Source organism: Bacillus rossius, chromosome 7, assembly GCF_032445375.1.
Source record: "Bacillus rossius redtenbacheri isolate Brsri chromosome 7, Brsri_v3, whole genome shotgun sequence".
NCBI classification, from domain to species: Eukaryota; Metazoa; Arthropoda; class Insecta; order Phasmatodea; family Bacillidae; genus Bacillus; species Bacillus rossius.
The window spans coordinates 69946672-69972226 of record NC_086335.1 but is presented as its reverse complement, the minus strand read 5'-3'; the positions used below and the strand labels follow the sequence as shown (position 1 = coordinate 69972226).

At 40.8% G+C, this 25555-nt stretch overlaps 1 protein-coding gene across 1 annotated transcript in view; it reads left to right on the top strand.

Moving 5' to 3' along the window:
- The window catches only part of LOC134534335 (protein quiver-like), a 58252-nt gene that overhangs the window by 18442 nt on the left and 14255 nt on the right, over nt 1–25555 (top strand). Inside the window, exons 2-4 of the mRNA XM_063372731.1 lie at nt 317–393; nt 18938–18982; nt 25365–25511. Of these exons, the coding sequence (XP_063228801.1) occupies nt 369–393; nt 18938–18982; nt 25365–25511 (217 nt within the window). The 5' untranslated portion in view covers nt 317–368. The remainder of the gene's footprint in view (nt 1–316; nt 394–18937; nt 18983–25364; nt 25512–25555) is intronic.

The following is a 25555-nucleotide window of genomic DNA, read 5'->3' as shown; positions in this document are numbered from 1 at the left end:
TATAAAAATATTTTTTTTTCTAATGCAAAATCTTTACTTAAATTTATAACTTTAGAGATTTAAATTATACTATTCTCTGAGATTTTAGTGTGTCAATAAATTTTGTTTTGAAAGTCAAGTCTTACAGCTAGGACATGACCTCTTACAGCCAGGATATGACCTCTTACAGCCAGGACATGGCCTCTTACAGCCAGGATATGACCCCTTACAGCCAGGAGAGAGAACAGCACGACTCAGCCACAAGCAGAGGAGAGCCCAGCAGAGAGCAGCGACCAGGAGGTCGGCCAGTGACCGGCGCTGCCCCGTGTGTCCGCAGGAGTGATGCGCCCCTGAGGCCTGTCCGAACCTGTCTCGCGCGGAGGCCGAGGATGCGGTGGACACTGCCTGTCCCAGGTGAGTCTACAAGCCCCTCACGTCGGCCGGGCCCCGGGGGCACTCCCCGTGGAAGTGAAGCCAGCCGGTCAGCCGCTGGACAGTCCTCCTTCCCACTCCTGGTCCTACCAGACTGTTGACGTAGGAGCAGCAATGAGCCGGGTGGGGAATTTCGCCTGCTCCTACAACCAGTGGCGGATCCAGAGGTTCACTCTAGGATTTCAGAATAGCCAGAGAAAATATATCTTAAAATTACTAAATTTGTATTTAATCTACTCACACTACACATAACATCCAACCACCAGATTTTATGATTCTACAAGAAATTCATTAATTATATTAAAATATTTTATTGGTTTCAGAAACAATCATTTTTGTCGGCATTATTAATATAGCAAACTGGTTTTTCGGGGCGGGGGGGGGGGGCACTTGCCCCTGGTGCCCCCCCCCCCCCTTGGATCCGCTACTGCCTACAACACACTGACCTTCTGTGGACTATGCTTAAGAATGTGTTGTGTGCTTACGTACATATGATTCTGTTTGCTGGAAATGAAGTATGGTTACTGCTACCTTATACGACCATAAACAAGTAGATAACCTGCAGCATCCAATTATCTTCCGGTTCCATGCTGGACACCGCAACTGTAAATTGTGAAGTTAGTGTATTTAGTTCATTGGCTGGCTGCTAGATTCCTCTACATGTCTGTCCGGATCCGCGAATTTGTTGGGTTACATCAACTTTGTTGGTTCCTTGTCCTTCAAACGACCCGTTTTTCAATGAAAATGCAGTTCAAATGCGTGATGGCGCTCGTCCCAGCCTGTCCCAGTGAAGCGAGACCGCCAACTGCAGCCGCGCTCTGCTGCGGCGAGGCGGGACACAGTCCACCAATCAGCGCCGCTCTAGCAACCAGCACCCCACAGCTACGTGCTGTCGACACGGGCGGGCGAGCGACGCGCTACCTGGTGGGATGGAGCGACACTACAACGAATTAATTTTATTAGCCAAGAGTGTATTTTATCTGAAGATCAAATGTTGTCGCTAATTCAGTGGAATTTGAAGCACTTTAGGAATTTTGGTATATTTTCACCATTTTATTAAGAGAAAAGAAAGTATTTTTTTTTTCACTATCATACTGTTGCTTTCGTAAATTTTAAACAAATACAATGTTAACAAAGATCGCATGCCATCGCAGACGTTTTCTTAAGTTGTTTTGCTTCTGGGTTGTGGCCGCGTGCCAGGCGAAGATACCACCTTCGACACGGCAAAAACCCAGAAGCAAAGCAACTCCAAGTACGATGGCAATACTGCACATATCTTCTGCCATCTGTAGGAACGGTGCAAAATAAAAAAAAAGGCAGATCGGAGGCTCATAAATCTTGAAGTAGTCATTGGCTGGTTTCTAATGTATTTGCGGATAGTTCAGTGGGATAAGCCCATTTCAATGTCGGTGTAATACATGGAAGCCACAACAATACTATGTAGTAATTTCCAAATTTATGGCGATATTTCGTAAATATCTTTACCGTCTAATATCGGCATCTTACATATTTGGTGTATCTATTATAGAGATACACCATATAGCACACTATTTTTTAATCGCCACATCTCATTCGCAATGTTTGAAAGCTCATATCGTTACATTAACACACCCCACAGCCCTAGTGGAGGATTCTACCGGGGTGAGCATTGATTGGCCAATCAGGCATAATGTTGCACTAGTAATTTTGCACAGCCAACAGGACAGACACAGATGGTATATTTATGTTGAAGACTCTGATAGGCGTGTAGTGATTGTGATAAATTTTCAAAAAAAAATTATATAAAATGATTTCTACAAAATACTGTAGCATTTTAGTACTATTTTGTCGGAAGAAATATTTGTCGATATATTTTTTAGACGAATCGTGGGCGTTCTGTAATGCTATTTCTGCGTTCTCATTGGCCCATCCAAGAACCATGCATTCTTCTTCACCAGACATAGCCAGTAAGGACATTTACAGAGCTCTATTGAAACTTAACAGATGGTCAGGTTTCCCTGCGATAAATCACCATCCAGCAGATTTTTTCCTAGCCTAAGTGCTTATTGGGGTTTATTGGCCAGTCATGGTTGCGATGGGCGCCATGGCTAGCACCCCTTTGGTTGCCTTAGCCTAAAGGTAACTAAGGTGACCCAGGTAAAACGTGCATAGACACAGGGAAAACCCTGGGCCGTGTCATGCAGGTATCAATCAATCACGCATTAGTAGGGACCGGAAAAATTTGCGGGTTCAATGACCTGTAGGATGAACTCCATAGTTCTACGTACACTCGGTCAAATACCATCCACTCATTGGCTGCTGTCTTGTGAGATGTTCCAGCCATTACCACAACAACACACTGGACAAAAGAGACAAATTATATACCCCCATCAACAATGTACAGACTCAAAATGATCCATAGAGGTAGTGGGCGGCAAACCGCGGCCTGGAACTCTAAGTGAGCCGAGTGGGGACAACCCACGAGGCTCACTATGGCGATGATGATAGCCCTGTAAGACGGCCAGCAATGGTTCGCCTGGGGTTGCGTCATTACGCAATAATTCTGAGCCAGCGAAGCAGCCTGTGATTCGATAAAGCTTTGGTTGGGTGTTTCTCATTGGTCCAGAGTCATCCAGGTGAGATGTGAGCCAATAGCAGAGGCAGCACTAAGGTATAACGATTTATATTTTAGCCTATCGCGAAAAGAACTCGCGAATTTTTCCGGTCTCTACGCATTAGAAGCGAGACTGTACAGTCCGTGGCAGCGAGGGGGTTGCGTGTAGCGTGCCGGCGATGTGCGCCAATCACACGCCACTCCGGGCGCGCGGCCAATCACACGCCACTCCGGGCGCGCGGCCAATCACACGCCACTCCTGGCGCGCGGCCAATCGGAGCGCTGCGACACTCACCGGCTACGGCTACTGAACACAGACCTCGCGGCGACAGCTCTGTACACGCTCCCATTGATCCCAGCTCTTTGGAAGACATCCATCTTCTTGCGATACCGGGATAAGTAAAACATTCTTTATTATCTCTTTGTTGGTTGTTAAAAATTGTTTGACACTCGTGTCCAAGGACGGTGAGTCCAGGTAACGAAGCCATGGCGCACCAGGGTTTTCACGGCTGGGTGTTTCTGCAGAAGGACAAAGGGGGTGGTAGTGGTAACCCTTTACAGGTTATGTAACCATCTAAAACTAATGAGATTTTAAAATCATGTGCCCAGAAGATTGACTGATGTTAATAGAAATAAATCCCACTATCAGTTGTTTAATGTGCACAATACTCGGCGATCAACAAAAGAATTTTACTGCCAGATCATGATAAGTCATCTTGATGTGATACAACAACCATGAAAGTAAAGGCGGCATGGACTGCGCTGGGCCTATGACACACATGCAGCTGTTACTAGGTCTTCAGGTCTCCTCTACTGACAGCTCATCTTAGAGCTCGACTAGATGGTCCGCCGGGAGTGAACTGTACGCTGGGAAATTATGACTCGCGGATAATTTTGTTCTTTCGAATTTTTATCAAAAAAAAATACTTGTAAGAGGTACTATGAAATTGAAGTTCTATGTATTACTCGGCTGAATATACGTAGAAAATGAACCTACTGTGAGTCAAAATATACCTATTATTCAAATGATAACATTTAATTATGCATAGAGTAAATCAAGGGGTTGTCTGTAAAGTCGGTTTACGGACGATAATTTCACGTGATAACGTCATAAGAAAACACTGATGAAAAATTGCATACTTTTTTATTTAAAAATATTATTTACAGTTTTTGCAAATTTAAATGTAAATAATATGTTTAAATATAATCACGAACAATTAGTTTAAAAAAGCCCGCCTTTAACCTGTTTGATATTACAGAAGATTTTCCTCGCACGGGCGGTCGGCCGGTTCTTGCACGCTCGGCTCGGGCGGAACGTGACAAATTTTTTTTTCGTGCGTGCAGCCGGCGTTCATCGACGTTATCACGTAATGAAACAAGTCCAGTGCCTGCACAGCAGAAGCAGATGAACTTGCGACCTGAAGCACCCCAGCGGGGCGAGTGGTGTCAGTCAGGGGAGTCGCGGGCGGTTCTGCCGCGAGGGTATTTATAGTCGTGGATGGACCACCGGCCCCCCCGCGCCCCTCGCCCTGAGAGGGGGCTCGGCTGGGTCAGTCGGCCTCTAGGTGCGGACCCGCTCCGAGCTTCGCTACCCGAGTGCGCGGTCGACGGGGCGCCCGGTAGACGCGACCATGCGCGGAGGTGACGGCAGACCGCGCGGTGGCCCGCCGGTGCTCGTGTACCCGGTGGCAGTGCGGTCAGCGGCCGAGCGAGCGCTGATGCTCGAGTAGGTGAGACTGAGAGGGTGTCTGCAGAAGGCGTGTGTGTGTGAGGTGTTTGCGTCGACGAGTGCAGTGCGCGGCGGTGATGGCGATGAGGGAGGTGCCGGCAGGGCCCGGGATATGCCCGACCTGCCCCGCTCTGGCGTGAAGCGGAGACCAACCCCCGCGCCCAGAGGCATATGAGTCGCTGGACGAGCTTAGGTGAGGTCTGGTCCTGGCCGGGCTGTGCTGTACCCCCCCCCCCCCCCAACTCCTCTGGTTCGACGTCCAGCCTGGAGGTGCCGGTGTCCAGCTAGCGACAAGTCCTGACACGGGTACCCTCCCCTGGTGTAGCTCCGGGGAACTGGGCACTGGGAGGCGGGAACCTCTTCGGTCGCTGGCGTATACCGGCTTCTGCATTTACGGCCTACGCAGATATTTGTTTTCTTCTTTTACAAAAGATTCCTTTGAAAAGTTTTTGCCAGGAAATAGTTTGTGACAAACACTATAAAAAATATTGTAAATTTTAACAAAACATTGCTAATGTTATTTTTGCGTAAAAGAAATGTGGTTTTTGGAAACCAAACTGAATATTTCTTGTTGTGCTTACGAAAATAGGCTCACAATTATATATTTCGATTGATGTTTTATACAAACTTAAATTTTTTAAACCTCGGACAAGATAATCTAAATATTTAACAACTGGACTTCATTTTTTTATTAGGTATGCTTATCATGTTCACAGTTAATATTGAAAAACTATTCAGGGAGTGGTTTACAAATAACTGTACCTATTGTAGGTGCTGGGACAACTCAAAGCATAATTTCCCGAGAAAGAATCTGAACACAGTATTACTGTGAAAATTATTTTGTTTATGTAAATGTACAAATTTACAAATATCTGTGATTTTACGAGATTAAATTCATTTCCATTTACAGAAAAAGTAACGCGTTTAGATTGTGAGTTGGCCTTACCTTGGCTTAGCGGCAGTACTTCTAGATGAACAGAAGAAAACCAGCTGGAAATGACGCGCAAAATAGTTCTGTAACAAGTTTACAAGGCGGCAGTAACCAAATTATTAAGTACCAACTACATTATAAACAATATTTTATAAAAAAATAATTATATCCGTTGCTGTAACAGCTACATGGAATCAAAATAAACATTCTCAATTGGCCAAAATTAGTTTTTAATTAATATAAAAAATTTGACAACTATAAAATATATAACCGTTGTAGTTACGCAAGGATAATTATTAAAATATATTTATCTTCATACACAGCTTTAAAGTACCTAATTTGTCAATACACGGATGACACAGAATTATTTATCACGTGCGCGACAGATGACCTACCGTACAGCATGTGGGGAAAAAGTAAATAAAACAGATCTCGTGGTAGCAGTGGTTCAGCCTCGCCTTGAGGCTTAGGTTTCCCTGGTGTGGCTTCTGGTGACCAGAAACCCTCTGAGTGAGAGTTCCAGGTGTGAGTACGAACCAGTAGCGCACTTGGAGTGCCAGGTAGGGGAGACCGGGGTAAGTTGGCGAACGGGGTAAGATGACGAATCGTATGTAACTAATCCAGAAACACAGATAGACGGTTGGCGCACCTGTGACCTTGTGTGTCACCATCTGCACCTACTAGGCAGGTGCAGCGGAATTTTCCAGTCAGTTTGAATGTGGCAGTTTTGAGAGGCAGTCTGTTTCGTGAGCCATTGTTGTAATATTGAAGGTACGTATGTTAAGCTATTACGAGAAAAGAGTCCATTTGTTTTAAATGTTTATATATGTAAAATGAAATGCTGACTTTTGGGAGTATTTTAGTGTATAGATTGTTGAAGAAAATTTGTTAATGTTGTTCGTGATTTTGGTAAAGCAAAAATACGGCTGCTGGGGCAAGTTGACGGGGGCAAGATGACGAATTCGTCATCTTGCCCCTGCAATCGTCAACTTGCCATAGGTAATGACAGTGTGAGCATTATTTTGTATTATATGTGTTATTTAAACCAATGATGTACAGATATGACGAACATTTAATTAAAATAAAAATAATAATGAAATTATAAAATATTATAAATAGTTCCTGTGTTAATAGTCGTAACAATTTTGTTTGATTTTTTTGTAGATGCCTAGGCATATTATAAGCGGAAAACGGAAAGGAGGCGTTGGAGTTACGAAGAGATGGATAGAAGAAGCAGAATGAAGAGAAGAAAAATGAAAGAAAAACTAAGAAAACTGAAAAACAAAGCTCTGATCATTCTGTTGCAAAACCATAAAGCCTAAATAGAGTTTATTGCCCTGCATGTGAAGAAGTTTACGTGGAACCTCCAAATGAAGACTGGATTCAGTGTTCCACATGTTCTGAGTGGTGGCACGAAAACTTTTCCAATTATGAAGTCAAGGAATTATATCAAAGTCGTTCAAATATGTTACAATATATCTTCTTTACATCCTGCACGTTGTTTAGTGTAGGATATCTATAAAACTATTGTTTACTTTGTCCATAAATATATATATTTTGGTTTCGTCATCTTACCCCAATAGGTTCGTCAACTTACCCCACTCCTGGGGCAAGATGACGAATGTGCTAACTAATTGGTTTCTTGTCAATAACTTCGGAACTACGCAAAGTAATACAACCTTTTTACATATTTAGGTAGAAATGAGCATGTACTTCGTATTGGTACCAAATTAGATATTATATATGCTTATTTATCTGTTAAAGGCCATTTCAAAGCTTAACATCGTCAACTTGCCCCGGTCTCCCCTATGTCTTTCGGCGCTGGTCAGTTGTCTTGTCGGCCTGAAAGTTCCCGGAATTTACCAGGCTCAGAGGTGTTTACTGTATTTTTTAATGTTAGGTTTTACAAGGGAACTATTTAACTTGTTCACCACAACCATCATTTTTTTTTGCACGATTATCAAATACATCTTAAGGCTATGCGAGATGCATCTTTCAAGATAGTTTGCGGTTTCTGAAGTTTTGGACGCTTTTCCTTAGGTCCGGACTCACACGCCATCTGTGTGCTTTATTTTCTCTCATTATTAATTTTATTTAAGGGTAATTCTCAAAAATGTATCACAATAACCCTCTCACATGTCAAGTTTCTCCTCAAATTTTATAAACATTCTGTAATAGCAGTAGAAAATCATAAATGTTTTCATTTTTATGATCAGTTACGTGGTTTATTTTTATCTTTGAAAATAACGCCCAGTAAATATTTGGGGAGAGAATTTGTAACCCAAAAAACTAATGACACCGTTTATTATATTCCAGCATGATTTTGGTCACCTGTAAATTATCTTTTTGTTTCAATATTGTAATGGTTACCTCTTGTCTTTGAACGTTTAGTTAGAGCTTAATTGTTTCCTATATTATGACTTTTTTTATTATCAATTATGTGTATGTTATATATATAAGTTTTAATGTATTATGTAATAGCAGAAATGTGGTTAAGTGTAAGGAAAGGTGTGTTGTATGAAATTCAACGCCAGTAAAACCGATAAATTATTTATTTTGAAAGGGTGATCTCTTGACTGTTAGTAATGACGAGACGTGAAGTAACCAAGTTGGTGCGTGAGACAGTCCAGTCCCTGCTCGTTCCAACTATTATTAGTCCGTGCGGTCGCCAAGAGACGCTGTGACTCCGAGTTGTCTATTTTTGTTGCGGGAGTTTTTTTTTTCTTTGCGAACTCTGCCAGCGTAATATCTCGAAGGATGCCAGTGAGGACCCAGTTCTGATGTCCCTTGGTCAGTTTATGAAACATATCTTATGGAAAACCAGCTGTCACGCCTTTGGTGTTGGGTTTAGTTTCGTAACAAGTGACACTCTTGGCACACCTCTCGTGTTTTTAATAATTGATGATAGATATTTGATTACAGTTTATTTATATGAAAACTTGTTCATAATTATATTTAAACTTTATAGCTAAACGCCAGTTTTTTAAAACTAATTACAAGTCATCTACACGTGTACTGTTTCGTCGACTGTTTATAAATTGAAGTGAAGTTAATATGGTTTCCACTGCTTATTACAACAACAATTTCGACAATAAAGCTTAATTATTCTTGCATTTTAAAAATCTGATTACTAGTATAATTTCAAGTATTTATTCTTTTATTATTAAAATAAAAATGACTCGATTTTATTCATAAAATTATGCAATCATTTCATCAATGTTTTTTATGACGTTGTCACGTTAAACTATTGTCCGTAAACCGACTTTACAGACAACCAATTTTTTCTTTCGTGGGGAGATGGCTGGTTCCAACTGCATGTGTATGACTGAAATACTAACAATACTCGAAAGAATTGAAAGTTCTTTGACGATTCAAACCTTGACTCGTAAGTTATGTTTTTATATCTCTTTGGCAATAGAAACTTTTGCATTTTAATTCGGCCTTGAAATTTTACTCCCATCGCGCCCAAAGAAGTTTTATTTGAAAAGACTAGCCATTTTCAAAGAATACCTATGAAGAATTTTTTTTGACGTGATAACGTCTTATAAATCGATGAACGCCGGCTGCACGCACGAAAAAATGTCACGTTCCGCCTGAGTCGAGCGTGCAAGACCCGGCCAACCACCGTGCGAGAAAATATTCTATTATAATACCAAACAGGTTAAGGTGGGCTTTTTAACTAATTGTTCGTGATTAGTTTTAAATTAAATTTGCAAAAACTGTAAATAATATTTGAAAATTAAAAAGTATGCAATTTTTCATCAATGTTTTCTTATTACGTTATCAAGTAAAATTATCGTCCGTAAACCGACTTTACAGACAATCTCCCCCCCCCCCCTTTTTTTTTTAAATTTCAACCGTTTCAAGTTGTCGGTTTGTCGACGTGTTGCGACTTGGCGTTCCTTGTGAACTATTGCAGTTTTCTTCCGTTCGATGCGTTTCGCGTCTGAAACGCTGTTGCGTTTCCCTGCGTTGTTTACGAAGCCCGGGGGCGCCGGCCGGACGTGTTTACAAGTCGCGACTGCTGCTTTAATGCGAGGCGGCGGTGTTTACGGGCAACAGCGGCGAGGTAGCTTCCCTCAGGGCGTAACCTCTGGGGTGTTACCTCGGCTGGTGCCGCCAGCTGCACGCAGTCGCTCGGTGGCAGGCAGACAGTCGCGCGCCCGGGGCTTGCAAACACTCTCAACACGACCTGAACGGCGGTGACGGTTGCGTTAATTCACCTCAAGATATTCTTTCCTGGTCGTAGGAACCGGAAAAATTCGAGGGTTCATTTCGTGATATGCTAAAATTCAAATAATTATACAGTTGCGCTGCTTCTGCTATTGGTTCGCTGTTAATATGTAGGACTCTTGGCCAATTAGAGACCATCAATCAAAAAAGTATCCAACCACAAGTTACCGACGTGAGACGCCTCAAAATTCAGCACCCAATGAACAGGCGCCGTTTGCCCAAGTAGGCAGAGGATCGTGGAGTCCATCCTGAAGGTCATTGAACTCGAGAATTTTTCCAGTCTCTAGTTCTACGTACACTCGGTCAAATGTCATCCCACTCATTGGCTGCTGTCTTGAGAGACGTCCCAATGTAGCAGCCTGTGATTCGATAAAGCTTTGGTTGGGTGTTTCTCGTTGGTCCAGAGTCATCCAGGTGAGTTGTGAGCCAATAGCAGAGGCAGCACTAAGGTATAACTATTTGTATTTTAGCCTATCGCGAAATGAACTCGCGAATTTTTCCGGTCTCTAATTATGATCGATAAAGAATGACACACGTATCTGACGTACATGCCTCCACGCAGGTCATACCTACACACGAGGCACGGACCCAGACAATGCGGCGTCGAGTGCGCTCTACCCAGGATGCACCGCGAGACCCCAACACAGGCCGATGCGCGCTCCCAGAAATAGCCGTACAGCGACCATAGAGCCTCCCACTCATAGATCGCAGCGTGGAAGAAAACTCCCTCTCTCTCTCTTTCTTTCTTTCTTTTCAACACACGCCGACGGCAACATGAGAACACTTCCTCGTTACCGAGGTTACATATGTTACACATCACTTGTTTTTGAAGTGATAACTTCTATGGTAAGGTTTGGATAAGGAGTACATTCATGTAAGTCGTCATCGACGTGTTCACGTGACGTGTTAACGATAACACTTTATCTGTTCCTATTAGTGTTCAAATTGTGTATTTTGTTCAATTTTTATTTTAAATCTTAAGTATACGATTACTGTGCAGTAAAAAGTGAGTATAAAATATGTATGTTATATTCTCATATAGATATATAGTTTGAATAACGAAGAAAACGGAGTCTTTGTAGCAATATAACCTAAAAATTAAGAATATTATTTCTTTTTTTAATACCTAGAATTACTATGCAATGCGTATTTTTTAGTAATTTAGGAGTTATTTTACTAACGTGATAAAATTTGTTCGTAAAAATTGTGAAAAAGTCTTAATTTTTATAAAAAAATATTTTCTTATGTTACACAATTATATTTTACAAATTTAGTATTTCTTATTTCAAATTATATTTGTATTTTCATAATTATATTATTAATATTAATAATAGTTACTTTGACTTACAAGTTTTAATTTAAGATCATACAATTAGTTTGGATATCCAAAAACAAAAACTTTGTTTATAGTTTTAAGTTTTTACTTCTGTCGGCAGTCATGACTGCTTTGAAATTTTTTTTTAATACTACGCCTACGTACATAATTGCTTCCCGGATCAACAGCCAGAAGTAAACACGTGTTAATGACAAACCAAACTACAGTATACTCGTGGAATAACATCATGTCAGTGTTAATAAGACTGCAAGTATCCGCTCTACCACTCTGGTTCTGGGGTAGAGCGCCTGCCTTGTGACTTGTAGGACCCGGGTTCGCGCCCCGGCTCCTCCAAGGCGGATTGCCCAGACGAAATGGCGGCATTTTCTCTGGTAGGAACACAATCCCTTGTAACAAGTCAGGCTACCAAAGAAACGGTGGGTGGAACAGAAAAAAACCTTCCAGGTGGCTTCCAAATGGGGAGCCCGTTTCTTTTCCTGGGCTCCCCATGCGGTGGCCATTCCGGGGGTTTCTCCGGGGGAACGGAGTTTTGCAAAAATATTTCTTTTAAGTATTGTAGCATTATCATCCCACCATGATATTAATAAAGCTCAATCTTCTTCTGTAAATGCAATTCTAAAAAAAAAAACACTTTTTGAAATTGTGTGCTATCAGCGAGTGAGTCGTACGTAGAGATGTGTACATTAGATTAGCTTAGCTTCGGAATTCTAACAGGTTGACGTCTAATGTTGTAGTCACAATCTGCAGGACGGCCACGTGTCACTTTTGTGAACAGCGAGGAAGCACCAAGCGTATTGGTCGTAGCAAAACTATCCTGTTTTAACATATATAGCTGATTTGTTGTACGTCTTGATTTTGTGCACTTGATATTCCAAATATTTAGGATATTACTATCTACATCTGATTTCGAAATTGTAAACGTCTTCTATCCCCCATTCACATGTTGTTTCATTATCTAAAAAAAAAAAGTTACCTGTTTGGTTTAAAAAAAAAAAAAAAAAAAGGCTGGCAGTATTAGTGACATTCATGACAAAAAGTGTAAGACTTTAAAATAATCACTAAAATAGGTGCTTGCAAATGTATTGCGTCAGTTGGAACTTGTTGCTAAATAAAGTCTCAATTACATGATTAATAATTTTATTCACATTTTACATTTACTGCTCTAAAGCTATAAAAAGACGACAAATAAATTCATGTTTGTAACTCTGGGCAACAAAAATAATTTCGCTATGATCGGAACGTACAACTTACCGAGTTACAGTTACAAACTGTTGACATTTTCAAAACATTATTGCGACACAGATTAAATGGTTGCAGACTAATCACATCCACCCACTGTAAGCATATGGGGAAATAAGCCCAGGACTCAAATTTTGAAGAAGCCTTTTTAAATTTTAAATTCAATTTCCATTAACATATTATTAGATTTCTTACTTCAACACAATTAAAGCCAATAAAAAAGAAATGCATTACTTCAAATATTATACTGTATTGTTTCATGTCAGTTTTAAAGTTATGCTATGTTCATTAAAACTCGCGCAACCCTCATTTTTTTCATTAATAATTTAATATTTAAAAAAATCTTTATGCGTAATGTCATTACTAGAGACCTTCAAAATTCGCAGTTTCGATGGCCTTCAGGATAGACTGCACATACCCCTGTACACTCGGGCAAATAACGCAAGTTCATTGGCTGCCGACTTGTGAGTCGTCTCAGCTTGCTTGTCTGTGATTCGATCCTTCTTTGGTTGAGGGTTTATAACTGGTTGAGATTCGTCCAGATGAACAGTAAGCCAATAGCAAAATTATCTAAGAGGTATGTGTGTTTGAATTCTAGCCTATCACCGAATGAATCCGCGAATTTTGCAAGTCTCTAGCCATTACTTTAACAAACTACACATTTACTTTCAAAACTTTATTCTGTCCCTCTCACCTTGACAAATATTTCTTTCGTGACTAACATTAACGAAGGATGACTTCCAATCCGTGCTGGCTTCCAGTGGCGAGGTGTCATGCCGGTGACGGGCGGGTAAGAGAGCGAGCCATACTCGCTCTGTTTGCGTGAGAGAGAGAGAGAGAGAGAACAAGTCTGAGCGATAAAAGCCAGCAGCCCCTCTCCCCCCCCCCCCTCCTCTAGGACACAAGGAGCTCTTGCAGCCACGGATGAGCGCACAGACCGCGAGACGATATCCAGATCCGCGCCTGTGTCCCCCCCCCCCCTTCACCCCTTTACCACCGCGTGGTTCATCCTGCGCGCAGTGTCTGCGTCACTGGCTTAACAGCTGCCAGCTGTTCATCTGGCGTGAACACTCGCTTGCGCATTCGTTTACAACCGGCGCCGCTGCACTCCAAAGTGCAGTTTTTTTGTTGTTGCTATTATACATTTTTAGGAATTTACTTGGCATATAACTAGATACAGGATTTTATGATTTTTTTTTGTTTTTTTAACGAATTAAAACATATAATCATGTTATTGTGTTTTATTTGTATAATACTTACGTGCTGCATTTTGTTTTTACGATAGAATGATTTGTAAAAAAACATTCAGAACAATAAAAATTAATTATTTCGTGGTTTAAAAGTGATAAAATAATATATGCTCAATAATACAAATTAAATTATTTTTTCTGATCTATGCTCTTTAGTACAATATTTAATTTCAAACATTAAAATAAAATATATTTTTTTAATATTTTAATCAAGTTTAGTTTCAATGCTATGTAATTCCGAAAAATATATAACTTTCATTGCGGTGCTATATAGTGTATTTATATTATTTTCGATGTTATTTCGGTTTTATCGCAATTCACCATATAATATTGTCCCTACGTATGGCATGTTTAAAATGCACGAGTATTTAAGAACATTACACACAAAACCGCTTTTAATCGCGGCAATACGAATGACGGACTATTCTATGGTTGCATTCGGTAAATAACGGCGTCGAGCGATGGGTGACTGTATGTATGGGCCTAACCTCCCTCAACAATCCGCTGTTTGCAAGGCACCCAGGTGTGGCCTGCCCTAGCCGAACAACCGGGTTAGTGCATCTGTCCCGTTACCGCGCTAAAGGGACAGACCAGTGTTTTACTTCCAATTTTGTTAAAGATATTTACTAACCAATATGTGTAAACACGACTTTGCACGGAGAATTGGTGAGAGTGAATTTTTACACCATGCAACGAAATTTACAAAGGAAGATGGCGGACCCACATGTATGAACATGAAACTATTTGTAGTCACTTTCATAAAAAAAAAATAGGGGACATACCCAAAGTCTTTGTGTGCCAAACGAAAATTTATGACCACGGGGGTATACTTATGGTATGGTAGCCCTCCATCGTCCATCGTTGGAGTAGGTTTCGTCTTGGAACTGCAGGGGTTTGGTTTGAAGATATGGGGCATCGCACCAATGGACTTCTTATGGGGAAGTCGTTGAAGCAGCTGGGAATCTAGTGCCGAAGTGGCCCATACTGGCCAGAATGTTCCTGAATGTTCAAGAATATCTCAGTATTTCATAATTTCATAGAAGGTACCAGAAGGTTCGAGGATGTTCTAAAATTTTCCAGAATATTATAGAGTTTTCGAGAATGTTGGGAAAATGTATATTGTTCCAAAATGTTATATAATCTTAAAGAAGGTTCGAGATTGTTCTAGAATGTCGTATAATGTTACAGAATGTTCTAGAATTTTCCCAAATGTTGGAAAATCTTCTGAAATGTTCGAATACCGGAATGTTCTAGAACGTTCCAGGCGGTTCTGAACCATAAGCAAGTATTATAATAGAATAAGGTAATTAAGTATGAAATAAAATGAAAACAATAAAGCAGAGTTTTGTTGACTAAATTAAATACAACACTAATATTAATATGGTTTAGTTTAACTTTATGTTTTCTGTTTTTAAAGGTTCTTTTTTTAAATTCACATTTGATAGAAGCTGGTTGGTTTTGTCCAAGCGAAGCGAGGTAACACCGGCCCGTTAACACTAAATAATTCTTTTTTAAAACTTCCGAATTGAGGCATGCCAGTCTGGACGTGCACTGCAGAGACACCTTTTAAAGCAATGTCTACACCCGCACTAATGCGGGAACGGTATAGTGTTCCTGTGCAAGTGATGCTGTTTTGTTGTTTTTTGTTCCTTTGCTGTTTGTTTCTCTTGTTGCAGTTGTTCTCCTCACCATCTCGTCACTATCCACAGAGGAATGCTATCACAAATGTAAGCGAGTGCGTGCGTTGCTGAGGATCCACCCTATAGACCTCAACCCTAACCCCCCCCCCCCCCCGACCCCACACAATAACAGCAGCGTTCATTCGGCGCCTCTCTGCGGTCCCCTCGCGCTACTCTCTGTTCCAGATAAGGTGAGACTTTTTGACAGGTCATTCGGCCAACATTCAGACTTACACAGCTGGATAGCCTCATCAAATTTTTATAGATTAGTTATTAGTAGATTGATCTGTAATTTTTTTTTTTGTTTGTTACGTCACAATATTCAGCTGTCAGAGTCCGAAGGCTGGACGAAAACACTTGCCAAACAGGCGACACCTTGTCGTGAAACAGAGTTTTAAACAACCCCAACCCACAACTACCAACTCTGGAACATTCTCTGCTGCTCCGCGCAGTTCGCGTGTTCCGAATTTGCAGCAGAAACGCCTGAGTCTTGATTCTCGTCGCAACTAGAGACGCGCAGCTGCACTGGCTGGCCCGGGCAAACACTGCGTTCAACTCCGCCAAATATCAGTTCTTAGGGACAGCCAATATCTGCGCGGTTAATGACTTCTAGATACTCGAGATTCACTGGCTGCTCGCTCAAGAGACGTCTTACTTGGGTAACTCGTGATAACAATACCTCTATGGATGACGGTTACTCATTGGTTGAGAGACATTCACGCAAACTGAGGGGCCGCACATGAATTGAAGGAAGCTTTCTCAGCGTCTCAGATTTCTGTGCTGGAAGCTTAGCGCGAGACGGCTTACAAACTAACTCATTCTTGAGCTAGCTCAGCCTCCCCCAACCCAGGATCAAGTTGTGAGAGAGTATTGCTGGCGCAGGGAATGAAGACCTCATGATTCCTACCAGCACCACTATCAGCAGAACAGCCGACTGGGCAGAGACAATGCGCAATTTACTTTTACCTAAGCGATAGCAGCATATTATGTTTTAAGTTTATTACAATTATTAGTAGGGACCGGAAAAATTCGCAGGTTCAATGACCTGTAGGATGAACTCCATAGTTCTACGTACACTCGGTCAAATGCCATCCACTCATTGGCTGCTGTCTTGTGAGACGTTCCAGCGAAGCATCCTGTGATTCGATAAATTCTTTTATCATTGGTCCAGAGTCATCCAGGTGAGTTGTGAGCCAATAGCAGAGGCTGCATTGAGGTATAACTATTTGTATTTTAGCCTATCGCGAAATGAACACGCGAATTTTTCCTGTCTCTAATTATTAGTATGTTTTTAATTATTATGTGACGCGGGTGACCGGGGAAGGCGCCAGCAGTGCTGACCACGTCTTCAGGGCTGAGTACACAGCCAAGTGTCTGGTCAGCTGAGCGAGGTGGTGAAGATGCTGGGATGTTTAGCCTCAGCCTCTCGTCGTAGCCGACTCTAAGAGCTCTCCTGGTCGCGCATACGGCGTGTCCTCGCCCTTATGGACACAGGGCGGAAGGGCTTGACGGCTAAGAGAACCGGGTCAACAAAACAAAAGCATTATGAGACGTTAGACCGACAGATTGTGGACTATAAGTTTTTTTTCTCTAGGAAGTACCCAAAAACGGTGCTCTAGAGCTAAAGATAACAATGTATAGATTAACGAAGGTGGTAAATCCGCGGATTCACTGACAGGCGAATACGGATATTGACGCGAAAAATACGAATACAGCACTGTAATCGTATTCACGCCTGCAAGTACGATTATATTCGTGTTAGCACCTTAAATACCGATATAATAATATTCGAATTCAATAGAAAATAATATTTACGGATATATTCTTATTCGCATTGGCGAGTGCAAATGTCGCCGTCACTGCAGCGCTTCTCCTGATGTCGGACTCGCAGGACCTCTGAGCCAACGGGACACGGCCGAGGCGTCTCTCGAGTCAGCAGCCAATGAGCAGGCCTCACTTGCCCGCATGCGCACAGGCCAGTGGTTGCTATCCCGGAGCTGATTGGGCGCGCGAGTCTGCCCGGTACCCTGGTGAGTTTGTCGCTGTCCCGTGCGGCACACGCAATCAGTAGGGCCATGCACATTTCGCGAAAAGATTCAAAGAGTAGCTGAAAGTTAAAACATTGTAGCATCGTCTGTGTTTCGTGATTGGGTGAAATTTCTTCCAGGCACATGTCTACTGTTACAACACCAATCACAAAAATCCATTGCGGAAGCAAACGCGTCCTGAGTGGATCGGTGAAATAAGGCAACGACTTCTCTCGCAGACGGCCGCCAATCACAAGGAATAAACCGCTGCTGCGGGTGTATATTGTTGCAGTATAATAGGCGTTCAGATCTTTTCGCGAAAAATGCCTGCCCCTAACAATCAGCACACGTCCTTTGAATGTTTCTTGCAATGCAGAAGATCGATCAACGTCACTAATCTGGACATTTGCCGGTTCGCACAGTACTTCACAAAGAAACGCACATAAAACAAGCCAAAATCAACCTATGTTAACTGTATGGACAGAGCAGAGAATTACGTGGAAGGAATTCGGTCGCAGCTACGTCGTATAGCAACGATGAGAGAGTTACAACAACCTTGGGCAACACCGCGATAGATAGAGACCGGAAAAATTCGCGGTTTCATTTTGTGATAGGCTGAAATTCAAACTTGTGTACATTTCTGCTGGTTCTGCTATTGGCTCGCAGTTTAACTGGAACTCTCTGGGCCAATGAGAGACTATCGACCAAAGAAGCGTCGAATCACAAGCTACCCAGTGGAGACGCCTCACAATTTAGTAGCCAATGAACACGCGTGTTTACTTGAGAAATGCAGAGGATAATGGAGGCTATCCTATAGGTCATTGAACCCGCGAATTTTTCCGGTCCCTAGCAATGGCGCGTGTCCAGAAACAATGCACCATCGGCCTGTCGAACCTCCCGTCGACCGGGGCCGGATGTCTGCTGCTGCTGTTGTCACCCCCGTGGCCTGACTCGGACACCTCCCCTCCCCTCCCGTAGTCCTCGTCCTTCAGTCGCGACCCACAGGCAGGCTAACTGGTGTTTCAGCGCTAGACGTCGATCACCCTCTGTCAGAGTGCACTCAGGGGAAGGTTTGCTTGCCTCAACAAGACATTTGTTTGTATATGGTGAAATAAATATATGTTGTTAATTCCAACAAATATTTTGTAGTAGGAAAGATTCTGTCAAACCCAACAAAATGGTTTTGTCAACTCAAATGTATATTTTGTTAAGTGTAACAAATCATTTTTTTTTTGTTTCTTACCGAGTTTTGTTAAGCGAACAAAATATTTTGTTACACCAAGTAAATATTTGTTTCGCCATATGTAAACAAATGTTTGTTTGATTCAAACAAACCTTTTTTCTCTGTGTGCGAGGAAGAGTAGACAACCTCCGCTAACAGCTTGCCGTTGTCTGTGTGTTTGTGTTTGTGTTTTAACGCTTGTGTTTTCCGCCCATGTTCGCCCCGGGCCTCCTGTGTGTTGTGCCGTAGTGACTCTTGTGCTCGTGTTTCTCTGTTTCCGCCCGCAGTGATTCTCTTAGCCGCAGTCTCGCTAACAGAAGAGGAATGTCAGAGTGAGTACTCCACGCTTGCGCGCCAAGACTCGCTGCTCACTGCACAGTAAACAATGCCACTCACACCACTCGCACCACTCACACCGCTCACAGGCCGGGTGCGCAGTTGAAAAGACAACAGTAACAGCAGGCCGCGCGCGCAACACTTGACCGCCGTGTTTTCAAACCTGCTGATTCGCAACAGCGCATAGGACGGTCGTGTACGTATGAGACAGGTCGCGTGTGAGGGAAATGAATATACATATTTTATTTCCGCGTGGCTCAATAACCAATGAGAGAAGATTAGGAAACCATTTTGGTGGGACTTGAGAACTGTTTATGTTTATCAATCATATTGTGGCAAAAAAGTTTCGAGATTTTTACAATGCTCAGGTGTAATTCCTGCACTAAAAATTAATTCATGCTATTAGTTATGAGTCACTAGCAAAAATTGCAAAAAATATATATATATTTGGCGTGGTTTCATATAACCCTTATTCATTTATATGGTGAAAATAAGTGCTACAAAATTGCTGGTCAGATGTCACGGGATAAACAATTGGTAGTTTACAGAGTTACTTGCTAACACTGCCAACATATGTCGGATACATTGGCTGAAATTAACAGTAACATTTGAATAGTGAACCAACTTCGCGTGGCCTGCTGTACACTCACTTGTGTTTATTTATTTATTAATTCCGACCCCGGAAACTAATGCATCGGCGTGCGTTGCACAGCCTCGTGAATTTTTCCTACTCCCAGTGCGTTATTACGAGTAAATATGCATAAATGTGCATACTTATACGCATGCAACATGCTAATTATCATGCAAACTTATGCGTATGCTGGGGCTATGGTTAAAACATTCATTTGAGTTTACCTGAGATTGCTTTGCTGTCGCGGCCGAATGAGTTCCAATTTAAAATTATATCTGAATAAGTTATAAGTATGCGGCGATAATTTTACATTATACTGTTGTAGATTGCGTATATAAAACTAATGAATGGTTTATCTGAACGTGTAATTTCTGAGGTTCTTGAAATCAAGTTTAACGTGGATGTGTACAGAATATATCGCGCGAACTACTCATAAATGTGATTAAAGAGTACTATAACAGTTTCGTGTGTTCACAACTTTGACGTGTGGATACAGCAATTATGCCCGAATTAATGCGAAAGTTAACGTGTGTTGGAAAGAAACATGTAGCGTAAAATAAAATACTGACTTTTAAATTCTAAAAATGTTCATCATTAACAAGAATCAATTTCTTTATCCAAAGAATTTTTCTTTTGGAAATGGGTGCGTAGGATAGGGAACGATAACATGTTTGTTTTTTTGGTAGTTGCGTAAGCTATAATATATCGCTACATAAAATATACCAATGATAGCTTAGATTTCAAGATGAATTTTCCGATCAACATGTGTGTTTTTCGTGGCAGTAATAAATAGTAGATTGTGACGCGGTTTTGAAAGATAATTTGCATACGATTTTTCAAAAAAATATTGTTTTGTTTGGTGGTAACAGTCCCCGCTTTATGCCAGGAATCTTATGGGGATACGCTTGTGGATTAGATAATCATAGAACATTACTCACTCAGATGGACTTGAACCCACGACCCGAGAGCTATGTTAGAAGCTAGAACCGGCTGAGAACCAAAGTTTGGATTGAGCAGCATTTTTATATTTAAAAAAAGGGACGTGTTCGCATGACACTGCACATAGATAGACTTACTTGTGCAGTAACAGTTCTTCACGTTTTTAATTAATATTGTAAAAATAGTGTATATGCAGTATTTTTAAAGTGGTTATTTTTTACTGTGTAGTGTGTCAAATCACATCACGTAGCTTAATTAACCGGACTCGGATGTAACCAATGATAAAGGGATACACATGTTTCGAGTAATCATATCTGGACTGGCACTGAACCACTAATTACTCAGAGGTTACCGAGTTATACACTGAGAGTAAAATGATTATCAGTACTGCGAATAGTATACTCGAGGAATCATTTCGCACATATAATTACTCTATATGATTGTCATTTAATTTATACCAAATGTGACTTATTTTAAAAATTTATTTTTAACTGAAAATAGTGTAGCACTATTTGGTTTATAAATTTTTTTGCTATGAGAAAATCACAAGAAAAGTTTAGCAAACGTTGTACAGTGCTGTAAATAGTGTTTCAGTGGTATTGAAAAAAAAAATTATTCTCGAAAAATCTGTATCCCCATAGGTGAATTATCCAAACGTTACTTTTTAAATTCTGTTAGCAGAGTACTCATTGATTTTGTAACTAAAATACAAAAAATAATAAGCAGATGTGAATGTACTGTTAGAACAAAAACTGCTTAACACTTATGATGTTTCAGTAAAATATTTTTAAAACCATGGTCATAAAAGATTCAAAATAAAATTTTTACGTGCTGGATTTAGAACATTCTGGATTTATTATTACTGTGATCAATTATGTAATTAAAACGGCATTATGCTGGGATAATCATTGATCTACAATTATTATTTTTCTACTTTGTATGATTAGTATTAATGTTTCCATATTTAAATGTTGTATGTGTTTTTATATTGAAAGCTAACAAAATGTTTTTAATGTAGTTAAACTATGCTTACTGTAATTACGTAGTCTAGACTAACTGGCTTTAGTGTTTCGTATTTAAATTTAAGTTCCTTAGAGTGGCAAGGCTGTACTGTATTAAAATACATATTAACCTTAGTAAACCACCATGTTACACTCAGAGGAAGCTTTGTTTATTTCAAAAAATATATATAGTTTTTAATATAGTACGCAAGAAAATCTAGACCATTTTTCTAAGTTTGTATCATAGAGTATTTATCATACAACAGCATGATTAGTAACATCATCTTAGTGCATTCTTCAAAAATTCAAACATGCGTTTTGTTTTGGCGCAGCAAACTCTTTTTTATAAATTATATGGTTTTCTGTAGATGTGTCATTAAGGGGGGAAGGTGATCGCAGCTATAATAATTTGTAGATACTAAGACTCAACTTTCAGTACAATTATGTACCTGATGTTCAGTTGTGTGTTTCTAAGTTATCATAGCTCTAGGTTGTGTGTTTCTAAGTTATGTGTAGCTACCCTCTGCAGACAATTATTATGTTGCGTGGCTTGACAGGATATTAAAAACTGCTTCATCTTCTTCTTCTTTAAGTGAAAATTCATGCAGTGTTACATTAGAGTGAGCCCTCGCGTTTAAATCAATTATTTCTTTCCAACAATAGTATGCAACAGATTGTTAATTAATATAAAACCGATATAGCTTCGGAAAGCTTGAAAAAGTTATGTATGTCTTTGATAGACTAAACTTTTTTTTTAAATAACTTAAAATAATTTATTATTGCAGAAAAACGTGATAATCTACTGGATCACTCCCTTTAGTGGCCATGTTATATATTATGATTTATTTTATTAAAAATGTCAGAGCGCGTATTGACGAACACTACTAAAGTCATCATCAAGTATTTCGTATATATTTGACAGCAAAGTGTTTCGTGACAGCTGCAAAATATTTTGTAGTTACATACAAAACTGTTTATTGGGAGGTTTTGCATACACCATAAAATACAGGATGTTCATAAAACAATGTCCCATTTTCAATGGTATGTATTACCAGTTTAATTGAAACTATGAACAACAAATCATACATTAAATTGAAGGTAAACTAACCTAGTTGAACTTACAAATGTTCAATATTTGCACCTTTAGTTAAATGGCACACTTTTTTAAAGAATAAATTTCTTTTTAAGAAATGTCAAGCACAGGAGGTATATTTTCCCCTATGGATGTGTATAATGATTATAATAAGTTTTTTTTTCACCTAAAATAATATAAAGTTATTTTTGTTTTCATAATGTTGGTACCACGTGTATTGTAACCAGTACAACTGTTTACAGTTATAATTATTATTTTTATTATGATTGTAACATTAATTGTATATTTCATAAGCGAATATTATGTATTTAATTGTTTTATTGTAAAGAGGACAACCAAGGTATAACAGATATAACACATCTTATTGCCATAGACAACACACTTTCAACTTCAGGGTCTTCTAAGAATTATTCTTTGGAAACTTTATTCATTTGGTCTTAGTTCGATACTCTTACACTCTAACATCCAAGTTTTTATATCACTATGCAGCTTATTCTGTTTGCTGATATCGATAGCTCCTTGGTTGCTAGGGACTGAAAGTAAATAGTTATAAGGAGGAAGAAGGGAGACGCCATCGCCATCTTGCAGCGGGAAGACGTTTCTCGGGCTGGGGCGAACCAAAGCCTTGGTTGCCGCCCGAGAAATAGAAGATTCGCGTCATCCGCGATCGTGTCCTACTTAGAATTCTCTGCTCTACGAGTTGAGAGAATTGTATCTGGACTAAATAAGTCCTAGATAGGGAGTCTCGGTGACATCGAGTGCCAACTTCCGCGTCGGTCCCGTTTTCGTCCCGTAGTGGTTCCAGACATCTGAGGGCAGCGCCAGCTACGATCGGCCACGACGATTGGTGAGACCGATCCAGATTAAACCAGACTTTCTAGGACGAGAGGGAAGTCGAGTCTTCAGCAGATACCCGGCTACCTCAGACCTTCTGTAGTTCGCTAATTACAGCTTACAGCATCCAGTGTTCCAGTGTAGCAGCAGACCACCTGGAGGTCCTGTGAAGAGAGCCTCAAGCCTCCGACAACGTATAGCTAGACCCGGCATGGTATCCAGTGTGTTCCAGTGACTTCATTTGCATCTAATTACCGACACCTAAGTTTGACACCTTGGTTGTTCTCGCTTAATCCATGTTAAACGTAACTTCACACCCATATTCAAGAACCCATTAAAATCATATGTTTTTCATTTATTATTATTTCATTTATATGCAAATTTCCACTATTCACGCAACACCACTAAATTTCCTTTTTATAATTACTCTCTGTACAGTAACACAGGGCAGTGACGTGCTAGCTGGACTATCAGTCTGGGCAGACCATCCAGCAGCAACGTTCCTGGTATTTACTGTGACGAGGGTAGGCGCCAAGAACCCCATGAGAACATACCAATAATTAGAGAGAGTTGAATACCATATAATACAGAACAAGGAGGTTTTATTAGAGTGGCTACCACAACTTAGGGGCCAACAGCATAAAGAGTTAACTTCAGTGGCTACCACAACTAGGAGCAGCATAAAGAATTCAACTTCAGTATTAATTAAATACACAGTTCATACAGAGGATATCGTTTTCCATCTATCGGACTGACGCGACAACAACGCCAGGTTTTCACACAAGTTCCGGTATTAGTCTGTAGTACCTTTGGCACGAGTGACCAGATGGTCGTGTGAGACCGAGGCCGCTAGGGCCGCCCTCGACTGCAGAGGGGAGCAACACATGACTTAGAAACACACAAATTAGAGCTATGACAACTTAGAAACACACAACTTAGAGCTATGACAACTTATAAACACACACCTTAGAGCTATGACAGCTTAGAAACACACGACTTAGAGCTCTGACAACTTATAAACACACAACTTAGAGCCATGACAACTTAGAAACACACAACTTAGAGCCATGACAACTTAGGAACACACAACTTAGAGTCATGACAACTTATAAACACACAACTTAGAGCTATGACAACTTAGAAACACACAACTTAGAGACATGACAACTTATAAACACACGACTTAGAGCTATGACAACTTATAAACACACACCTTAGAGCTATGACAGCTTAGAAACACACGACTTAGAGCTATGACAACTTATAAACACACACCTTAGAGCTATGACAACTTAGGAACACACAACTTAGAGTCATGACAACTTATAAACACACAACTTAGAGCTATGACAACTTAGAAACACACAACTTAGAGACATGACAACTTATAAACACACGACTTAGAGCTATGACAACTTATAAACACACACCTTAGAGCTATGACAGCTTAGAAACACACGACTTAGAGCTATGACAACTTATAAACACACACCTTAGAGCTATGACAGCTTAGAAACACACAACTTAGAGCCATGGCAACTTAGAAACACACAACTTAGAGCTATGACAACTTAGAAACACAAAATTTAGAACCATGACAACTTAGAAACACACAACATCGAACTATGACAACTTATAAACACACAACTTAGAGCCATGACAACTCAGAAACACTCAACTTGGAACTGTCACAGTTAGAAACACACAGTGCTGAGCCAGACAAATAAGAACTATCACAACTCTGAAACACTCAACTCGGAACTGCTATAACTTAGAACTATGACAACCTGGAAACACTCAACTCGGAACTGCTATGCTATAAGTTGGAACAGGCCGAGTGGTGACGGCGCCCCGGTGAGCCGCGCCGTGGTTGGTTGCAGCTCGCACCATCTACTGCTACGAGTGCGACAGCTGGACGGACCTGCGCTGCAAGGACCCCTTCAACTACACGGCGCTGCCACGTGACCAGCCGCCGCTCATGACGTGCAACGGCTGCTGCGTCAAGATGGTGCGCAACGCGAGGTCACGTGAGTGATGCCCCCCCCCCCCCCCCCTCCCTCTTCACCCTCCT